The sequence below is a fragment of the Sinocyclocheilus anshuiensis genome, unplaced genomic scaffold, assembly GCF_001515605.1.
Source record: "Sinocyclocheilus anshuiensis isolate Anshui unplaced genomic scaffold, SAMN03320099.WGS_v1.1 scaffold519, whole genome shotgun sequence".
Classification (NCBI taxonomy): domain Eukaryota; kingdom Metazoa; phylum Chordata; class Actinopteri; order Cypriniformes; family Cyprinidae; genus Sinocyclocheilus; species Sinocyclocheilus anshuiensis.
Genome location: NW_015549637.1, coordinates 781498 through 791764, shown reverse-complemented (window position 1 = coordinate 791764; position 10267 = coordinate 781498). Strand labels below are relative to the sequence as shown.

The 10267-nt window shown below is 40.8% G+C and overlaps 1 protein-coding gene across 1 annotated transcript in view; it reads left to right on the top strand.

Moving 5' to 3' along the window:
- Nucleotides 1–10267, top strand: part of plcb1l (phospholipase C beta 1-like) — a 90263-nt gene that overhangs the window by 65873 nt on the left and 14123 nt on the right. Inside the window, exons 13-28 of the mRNA XM_016448824.1 lie at nucleotides 200–431; nucleotides 780–917; nucleotides 1003–1067; nucleotides 2296–2389; nucleotides 2469–2553; nucleotides 2675–2799; nucleotides 3022–3176; nucleotides 4965–5129; nucleotides 5214–5313; nucleotides 5396–5500; nucleotides 5654–5769; nucleotides 7260–7386; nucleotides 8620–8812; nucleotides 8881–9028; nucleotides 9660–9736; nucleotides 9945–10034. Of these exons, the coding sequence (XP_016304310.1) occupies nucleotides 200–431; nucleotides 780–917; nucleotides 1003–1067; nucleotides 2296–2389; nucleotides 2469–2553; nucleotides 2675–2799; nucleotides 3022–3176; nucleotides 4965–5129; nucleotides 5214–5313; nucleotides 5396–5500; nucleotides 5654–5769; nucleotides 7260–7386; nucleotides 8620–8812; nucleotides 8881–9028; nucleotides 9660–9736; nucleotides 9945–10034 (2015 nt within the window). The remainder of the gene's footprint in view (nucleotides 1–199; nucleotides 432–779; nucleotides 918–1002; nucleotides 1068–2295; nucleotides 2390–2468; nucleotides 2554–2674; nucleotides 2800–3021; nucleotides 3177–4964; nucleotides 5130–5213; nucleotides 5314–5395; nucleotides 5501–5653; nucleotides 5770–7259; nucleotides 7387–8619; nucleotides 8813–8880; nucleotides 9029–9659; nucleotides 9737–9944; nucleotides 10035–10267) is intronic.

Here is a 10267-nt window from a genome sequence, read left to right as displayed (position 1 = left end):
TCTATCTATCTATCTATCTATCTATCTATCTATCTATCTATCTATCTATCTATCCGTCTATCTGTCTATCTTTATCATATTTACAGAAGAGTTTGTTCATTCTAACCTATAAAATTATCATTTGGAGACACAGGGTTCATGCATGTCAGTCACTGTCCAGTTAGCGACACATTTCTCTGGGTCTTTCTGGTGTGTGCAGTTGGAGGCCGGTGTTCCTCTGCCCAGCCCCGTGGACCTGATGGGCAAAATCCTCATCAAGAACAAGAAGAATTCCCACAAAGCTGACGGCAGCACCAAGAAGAAGCTCTTCGAGCAAACGTCCAACCCCTGCAGCGACACGTCCAGCATGTGTGAGCCCTCGTCTCCCAGCGCAGGTGCACACACAAAAACACCTCATTCTGCAGTCATCAGAGAGTCAGTTGAGCCACACTGTGAGCATTTAAGGTTTTTTTTTTTTTTTGAAGCACTAATGCTTTTGACCTGCGGTGCTATAACATCCTAAGGATGCTTCTGATACGAGATCCTTCAGAGTCACGTTTAGAGATCATTCTTTTCATCAGCTAATAAAACAGCTGTATTGTGTCTGTCAATGCTGTAGGATCAGCTGATGTGTGTGTAAACTGAAGTCAAGTTTACAGATTCTCCTGTCCTGCTGCTGGTCTCTCGCTGCCCCCTGCTGACCAGTAGTTATCATGGACTTGGTGTTTTGCCTGGTCTCTGTGGGTCAGGTCAGACACTAACCAGTCTTGAATAATAACCCGTACATGTGTTTGTAACAGGGTCGACACATCAGGAGATTCACATCAGCATTCATGCAGACGGGAACGAGGCAGGCGAAAGAAGATTGCAGGGAATGAAGTCAATTGATAAAACGACAGGGTCGCTATCACGCAACGCAAGTCTGGCCGATGATAAAGGTTAGTGTTTGGACGTGAAGCGTGTAAAAAGAGCCGTGCACCTCAGACTGGTTAGTGATGTCGGTCTGTGTCGTGTGTTGATCAGCAGAAGCGGACGCAGAGAGTGATGCAGAGGAAGATAACGATGAAAGTAAGAAGTCCATGGATGAGGTAAGTGATGTTTACATGCTGTGTGTCATCTGAGTGCTCTATAGAGTGTTTCTAGGTAATGTTTTCATGGGTTAAAGTTTTTCTTCCTGCAGGAGGCGCGTGAGTTATGATTGTTTACAACTGTTTATTCCAACGATTGGGACCTGAGATACAAAACTATTTGTAGTTGTAAATTTACTCTCCCTAATGTTTTTCAAACCTGAATTACTTGTTTCTTTGGAGCAACAAACCGAAACGCTGTTTCACAGAAGAAATGAAGTCATGAAGGTTTGGTTTTCTGAGAATTATTCACATTTTTCAAGTGATGTGTGCGTCAAGTCAGGTCACCCTTATTTATAATGCTTAATGCACCAGACGTGTGTGTGTGTGTGTGTGTGTGTGTGTGTGTGTGTGTGTGTGTGTGTGTGTGTGTGTGTGTGTGAGTGAGTGAGTGAGTGAGTGAGTGAGTGAGTATGTGTACAGTGCCATCTAGAGATCTTTCTGTGCAGCACAGCATCAGATCTCAGTAAATACTCTCCATTCACACTAGATTGCGGGGGTGTAACAATACTCATCTCACAATTTGGTTCTATACGAGATATTGAATTCATGATTTGTTGTTCTCACAATGATTTAAATAAATCCAGAATTTAAACAAAAAACTTTTGAAACAGTTCCTTTCTTTTACTCAAGTGACCTTTATTTCTGTAGCGCTTTATACAACACAGATTGTGTCAAAGCAGCTTTACAGAGTCACACAGGAAAAAGGTGTCGATAATGCAAGTCAGTTTATCAGTTAAAGTCAGTTCATCACTGATTCTGTGAAGTTTTCACTCATAAAACTTAACATAAATTTCTGTTCATTGAATTCCAGTGGTGACCACATCATGAAAAAGAGCTATTCATAATTCTGCTTAGTTGAAAATACAAAATTATTTTAGACATGCGCATATATATATACATATATATATATATTTAATGACAGTGCTTGCTTATGCAGTAAAACATTGTAGCGTTATTAAACATTATACACTGTAAACTGTACATGCACTGATGTGATGAAACACCTCTGAGAGCGCAGCGTTATATCACAAGAGCAGCACTCCGGCTTTCATTGCTCAGTGTGTCGACATTTTCTGTTGGTCAGGATTGAGGACATTTTCATTTTGAATGGTTACTCCTGGAACAATTAGAGTGTGAGTCTGGATCTGTACGCCGCTGGAGTGACGCATGTCTCTGCTGTCTGTAGGGGACGGTAAATGAAGCCTTCGCCACAGAGGAGATGTCCAACTTAGTCAACTACATTCAGCCTGTTAAATTCAACTCCTTCGAGGCGTGCAAAAGTAAGTCAGTCAGTTCTTGAGATGTGTTTGACGCAGCTGCGCTGTAAGATCAGTAACTCTTCTCATTCGTTTCCCACAGAAATCGATCGAAGTTATGAAATGTCATCGTTTGTGGAGACCAAAGCGCTGGAGCTGCTCAAAGAATCGCCGGTGGAGTTCGTCGAGTATCTTTTGTGTTGATTGCACTTTTGCAGGTGGAACATTCTTTCAAATGAAGTGAAATTGTGTAAAAGGTGTAAAAGCTCTTTCCATCCTCTGTTAGAGAAACCTAACTCCTTCACGCAGGTATAATAAACTGCAGCTGAGCAGAATTTATCCCAAAGGAACTCGAGTGGACTCGTCAAACTACATGCCTCAGGTCTTCTGGAACGCCGGATGTCAGCTGGTCGCTCTGAACTTCCAGACCATAGGTACCTTCAGCTCACTCACCTGACAGGTCAAAGCCACTTTAAACTATGTGTTTGTTTAAAGCCTGTAATATGAAGCTTTTCTTCAGATAGGAGTTGCTCATAGAAATGCCCTCTTCTCTTCTGTGCATCTCCGTCCCAGCGCACCGTCCCGATTATTGACTGGTTTGGTCATGTATTAGCACTAATGTGCTTGGTTTCCATCTGTGTGTGTGTGATTGGCAGATCTGCCCATGCAGCTGAATCTGGGCATCTTTGAGTACAACGGGAAATGCGGCTACAGACTGAAGCCAGAGTTCATGCGACGGACGGACAAACAGTTTGACCCGTTCACTCAGAATACAGTCGACGGGATCGTAGCGCACACGCTGTCTGTGAAGGTGAGCGAATGTCTTCACTAGAGATGTAGAACAATACATTATATCTGCAAAAGGAGACGAAGTGCAGTATGTGTATGAAATATGGATCATGATATCATATGTAGAGGTTTAATCAGTGACAGTTTGTGGCCCATTTTTATTTTGGGTCATCGCTAGAGAAAATGAAAATTTAACGAGATTTAATTACGTCATTAAACAATATACACCTCGTTAGCACTTTAATAAATGGTGCTTTTGGTTCAGTTTTACAAGGAAAGAAAAATCAAACATCCCATTAAACTTCTTGATTGTTTGAATCAAGCTTATTTTTCTCGATTGGTTATTTACCACATTTCATTTCAAGCTATTTGAATATACACTACCGGTCAAAAGTTTGGGATCAGTGAGACTTGTCATGTTGATGAATAAAAAGTTAAAAAGAACAGCATTTATTCAAAATATATATATCTTTTCTAACGATATAAATCTTTGCTGTCACTTCTTAACAATTTAATACATCCTCGCTGAATAAAAGTTTTAATTTCTTTCAAGAAAGAAAGAATAAAAATGTACTGACCCCAAACTTTTGAACGGTAGTGTATATTGTTAGAAAAGATTTCTATTTTGAATAAATGCTGTACTTTTTAACTTTTTATTCATCAAAGAATCACAGGTTCCAAACAATATTAAGCAGCAAAACTGTTTCCAACACTGATAATAAATCAGCATATTAGAATGATTTCTGAAGATCATGTGACACTGAAGACTGCAGTAATGATGCTGAAAATACAGCTGCGCATCACAGAAATACATTATATTTGAATGGATATTAAAATAGAAACCATTATTTTATGTTGTAATAACATTTTGCAAGATTACTGTTTTTTTCTGTATTTTTGATCAAATAAATGCAGCCTTGATGAGCAGAAGAGACTTCTTTAAAAACGTGACAAGTCTTACTGATCCCACACTTAGCGGTAGTGTATATGTATGCATCTATAATGCGTCTGTGCGCCACAACTTTACTCCTGTGCAAATTAAAAAGAGGAGATCAATGAGATTATTCTGATGACCCTTAAAATCTGAGCTGTGACTTTCCTGTTTGTAGACTTACAGCTATGGTGTGTTTTTGTTGTGAGCATCATGTCGATAATGAAACGGTTTCAGAGCAGTGTTTTCTGTGATGTGTGTCATTCAGACTGACCAGTCTTTATGAAGCTATTGGATGTGAAATCGGCTCGAGATTGATTGAGTCCTGCACAGCACAAAGTGTCAAAAACATTTGATTCAAGTCAAAATTACATTAACACAGGCATATTTTTCTGTATTTGTTTCTATGCAGTAGTCAGTGTACTTTACAGATATTTGTAATAGTTGTTGGAGTCTGTGTGTTTTTGAAGATCACACCACTAGAGGGCAGTTGCTGCAGTCACTAATATATATATATATATATATATATAACACAGGCATATTTTTCTGTATTTGTTTCTATGCAGTAGTCAGTGTACTTTACAGATATTTGTAATAGTTGTTGGAGTCTGTGTGTTTTTGAAGATCACACCACTAGAGGGCATGTTGTGCGCACTCAAATATATATATATATATATATATATATATATATATGCTGTCGAGCTTGAATCAAAAGGCTCATTGAAATCAAAGACATTTGGTTTTTGGCCAGTAAGTATCCAGATGATAGAGATGTTTCACTGCATCTCTAGCTCCTGTCAAATCCAGCAGATGAGAGTGAATATCTGGGAGCTCCTGCAGTTCATGCGGTGTTGAATAAGGTTTCTGTGTCTTTCTCAGATCATATCCGGCCAGTTTCTGTCTGATAAGAGAGTCGGTGTTTACGTGGAGGTGGAAATGTTCGGCCTGCCGGTGGACACCAAAAGGAAAGCGTTTAAGACCAAGACGTCTCAAGGCAATGCCGTCAATCCGGTGTGGGATGAAGATCCAGTGGTCTTCAAAAGAGTACGTCTGCAGTGACGAGCACTGAGCCATCATCAGGCAGATTCTCCTTCAGACGCTTTGATTCTGATGAGCCGTATGTTTCAGGTGGTTCTTCCCACGCTGGCATCATTGAGGATAGCTGTGTACGAAGAGAACGGGAAGTTTATCGGTCATCGCATCATCCCAGTGTGTGCCATCCGACCCGGCAAGTATCCGCTTGATTCTCTGGGTGTGAAAGTGCACGAGGACAGATCGCGCTCATTAAAGCGTGCGTCTCTCTGCTGCAGGATATCATTACATCAGTCTGAGGAACGAGAAGAACCAGACGCTGACGCTTCCGTCCGTCTTCATCTACACTGAGGTCAAGGACTACGTCCCAGACACCTTTGCAGGTACAAGAGCCAAATAAATCAGAGTCAGAGATAAATCACAGCTTCGTTATGCTTCTACACTTTTCCTCAGTGTTGTACTTTAAGACTGAAAGAGCTTCAGCATGTATTCTGGTGTTTTGTTGCGTGCTGTAACGTCTGTTGTGTTTGTGTCAGACGTGATCGAGGCCCTGTCCAATCCCATCCTGTACATCAGTCTGATGGAGCAAAGAGCCAATCAGCTGGCGGCTCTGACACAAGAGGAGGGAGCGCAGGAGACCGACAGAGAAGAGGTGAGTGAGTTTAACTGCTCGATTACTGCTGCCTCGTTTAGGGTCTGAGCAAACGCCACGCTCCACTGCCTCTGGATGTGATGATGCTGGTCTAAGAAAACAGTGCAACCAAAGCCCTATTCAGACGGTAATTGTTTCTCATGTGGACCTCAGCCTCAGCGATAAAACTCATGGATTCAGATGGGGCTTTATTCAAAGTGGAGAAGCGAGTTCTGTGATCCTGAGTTTACAAGAAATCGATTCAAAATGTAACGTTTAAGTCATTTTTGATCACTGCCGAACACCGTATGGAAACTGTTGCACTTCGCTGTAATTTGCATGCATATTTATTACTGAAAACAAATTTGCTGTCAAAGATGAATGATCCTCTTGTGTTTATGATTAGCGGGACATCACTAGCAACTGTTAACTCAAGACATGCGTTGACTAGTACTAGTCCTCTGAGCATTACATTAGTGGATTATCAGAGTGACTGGTAGTTAGGGTCTGATCACTACTTCAGTTTGCCCTTTTGATTTATCTGGTTCAAGTCTTTGTGTTCGTTTGTGAAATGGGGAACTAGTTTCTCTAGTCAGGCGTGTCTGTGTCTTTATGGCGACAGGCGTGTTCTCTGAGTCTGCACATGCTCAGGACGTCTCTTAATTAATTTAGTGCCTCTCAACATGTTTGTCCAAGTTAATATCTGAAGGCTTCTCATGAAGACGCAGACATTTCTGGTACTTCAGTTGTAATGGCAAAGCTTTTTTACTTCACAGAAACTAGGACTGCTGATATATAAAAACAATAAATAACTGAAATGAAAAGATGTGGATTCTGTAATTCAAGAAGTTTCACAGGTTCACACTAAATTCCTGGATGAGGTTTATCTAAACAAGATAAAACCCAATGAAAGTTTGACAAAAACTAGAAAATGTTCTTATTGAAAATTCAATTAACTTTTCAGCTCTGGAAATCACAATTTAAAATTCATCATATCCAGATTTCCCAGGACTGTGAGAATGCTGGTTCATCAGTGCAAAATATCAGTAGACAGCGGATTAAAATAATAAATATAATGTCCGTTTACATCCTGATTTTGGTTTAAGAGTATCTCTCTCTCACTCGCTCAACCAGTCAAGCTGAATCAACATGATCCGCTAGCAACCGTTTGTGCAGTGGTCTGCTTATAAACCTGCGGTGAGGATGAGTCAGGCACGCTTGTGAGCTGACAGGTGCAAACTAGTCTGACCAGTGGACTAGTATTAGTTTAGTCATGCTGAGAGTGGGCTACCAGCGGTATGTTTACACGCTCTGGCCAGCCGTGCAGGTACGGTGTTTTTGATCATGTCGTAGTTTCACACGTGTGATGCAGAATAAACTGGTTAAAGCTTCGTTTAGAGACCTCATGTTTTCCGTGAGCTGTTCTTCGTAACGGTCCAGGATGCACATGTTCAACTGAAGATCTCTTATCATCTCTATGTGTGTTATTGGTCTGCTTGTGTTTGGTGCAGGTCAGTGGCGGTGGAGATCCTGTGTCAGAGGTCAAGACTGACCCTAAACCCGCCGCAGAGTACGGGCTGAATCACGACAGCATCTCGCCCAAATCCTCCGTCGTCAGTCACCAGACGTCATCCTCAGGTGCGTGACGCATGTCCAGCGGCTGCGCTGTAATGCTGCGTTCACATGTAGAATCAGAACGGCATCATCTGTGTGTGTGTGTGTGTGTGTGTTTGTGTGTGTGTGTGTGTGTTAGATTGCATCTTTTTAAGCAGAATTGATACTTAAAATCTGTCCCAGCCACCGCTACTTTATTAGAAGAGTACCCTACTGATCCAGGGACAGTAATTTATAATAATAATCATTTAAAAATTAATATAAAAAATATTATAATGTTGTGTAGTCATCATCTATAACACTATAGACACAGCCAGGTTTACTCATTGAAAAATGTATTCGTGATAAAATAATTACTTTATAATTGTTTTGGAGTCTTACACACATGCTGTACAGAGTCGTGCATTAATTTGAGTGCTGACAGATATTATAGCAGTGGCTTGATGGAGCGCAGGAGATGCAGATAACGTGATCTTGACCCTTAAGAAGCTTTAAATAATGCGGTCACATAACAAATCTGCTTCAAAGATAAAATTAAATTTTAATTTATTGCTAATTTTGCTAATTACAAATAAAAATGTAATGCTTGTAAAAATACTAGAAATCGTGAATATAAATAATTGGGAATCGTGTAAAAAATAATAATAAAATAAAATAAAAACAGTACACATTTCATGTATCTATTATAAAATGTATGTAGTTTTGTTCACTTGGCTTTTTCCTTATAAAGGTCCAGATATTTGTCAAGTTTTTCGTCAGGTGTCTTTTTTAATGATATGATGTCATTAAGTTGCTGTCTTGCCGCCAGCCAATCGCTGCACTGCTGATCATGGATTCGAGTATCGATACGTCTGCTCATTACGGGGAGCACGAGAACGCGCAGTAATCTCAGACAACTTAATCCAGATATTTTAATCAGATCCGCAAATTCATTTGAAGAACCAAATTAGCCAGAGATCAGAAGATCTGGCATCTTTCAAATCATCTGAGATGTATTAAGCGAGGTACGAAGCTGAGACCGCTTGTGTTCTTGTATTTCTGATGTGATTTATACAATACAGGTTGTTTCACAACACCTTCACAGAAATAAACAGTGTTAATGTTGCAAAATTCATTAGTTATGAAATAAATTCAGTTTCAACTGCAGAAGACAATAGTGTGATTATTCAGATCAATTCAGATCAGTAACTGTGTCAGTGTTGCAAAGTTCATCAATTATGAATCAAGTTAATTTCATATTAACTTGTATGTGTGTGTGTGTGTGTGTGTCAGAGGTGGACGCTCAGTCTGTAGATGAACTGAAACAGATGAAGGGATATTTGAGGGAGCAGAAGAAGCAGTACAAAGAACTAAAGGAGCTCATGAGGAAACACAACAAGAAAACGAACGAGCTGATTAACGAACACGCGTCCAGACAGAAGCAGCTGCGCAGGTCTGCGCTGCAGAAGAGGTGAGTTTCTCTGAGATCAGCCTGCCGTCCGTGCCGGTTCTGTCGTCTGATGCGCTGTGCTCCTGCAGGTGTGTGTCGGATCAGGATCAGGATCTGCTGGCGCTGGAGCAGGAGAGGTGTGAGAAACTGAAGGAGCAGCAGCAGCGGCAGCTCCTCACGCTCAGACAGGAGCAGTTCTACAGCGAGAAGTACCTCAAACGAGAGCACGTCAAACTGGTGATTACTCACTCATCATGCTGATTACTGCCATAATCACTGAAATAAAGAGAACCTGTACAAATCCCGTACACATGCTACACAGCATTACTGGGATTATTTGCCTGGGATTCATTTTGTCACTAAATTACTTTTTAGTAAATTGTCATTTGTGATATTTTAGCTACACATTCTCATATCTTGAACATCTTAAGTCTTCATGAACATTTGTCTAAAAGAACCGGTTCATAAGAGTCATTTGTGTGTGTGTGTGTGTGTGTGTGTGTGTGTGTGGTGTGTGTGTGTGTGTGTGTGTGTGTGTGTGAGTGTGTCAGCAGTGTCTGTGTGTGTGGTTGTGCAGCAGAACTGCTGACTGTTTTCTCCTGCTGCATCAGACTCTTGTTTCTCTTGATTTACTGATGACGAGGAACACTCAGTCGCTGACGCTGCAGGCTGGTGTTAAACACACATCTGAGTTTCCACACGTTCATATGCAACAAATAAAGGGCAGGACTTAGTTCTGTCCATCACTGCTGACTGGATTTGAGAAGTCGGCCAATCAGATTGTGTTTCCTGTCTCGTTAGCGTGTGCTGTACATCAGTGGTGTGATATGTTGACTTACCTACATGTTGGCTTTCTCTTCGTGTGTAGCTTGTTGAGAAGCTCACGGCTGTGGCAGAAGAGTGTCAGAATAACCAGCTGAAGAAACTGAAGGATCTGTGTGAGAAGTAAGAGATATTAAAGTGATCGTTCAGCCACAAATCCTCATTTACTCTCCTCATGTCCTTCAAACCTGTGACTTTCTTTTTCAATTAAACAAAAGAAGATTTTTTTTAAAACATGTCTTTGTCCATTTAATGAAAGTCTGTGGTCTGATGTTGTTTGGACAACACTGTCCCTCAAAATATCTTATGATTTCTTTTTTTTTTTTTTCAGAGAAAACAAAGACTTGAAGAAAAGGATGGACAAGAGACGACAGGAGAAGTTTCAAGAAGCCCGAACGCTGGAGAAGACTCTGACTGAGGAGTGAGTGATCTGCCGTTTCCCAACACCTGTTTTCATACAGCGATAGCTGGATGCTTTTGTCCATATTAGGAATTTCCTCGTACGACTTTCTGCACGAGAGCGCCTCCGGCTTCGAGTATGAATGAAACACACACTGCACGAGTGTTTAGCGCTCCAAGATGTTTCTCTCGCCTTATTCTGGGTCCGAATAAAACATCAGATCATGCACAGACTATCCTGTCTCTTTGAATTTA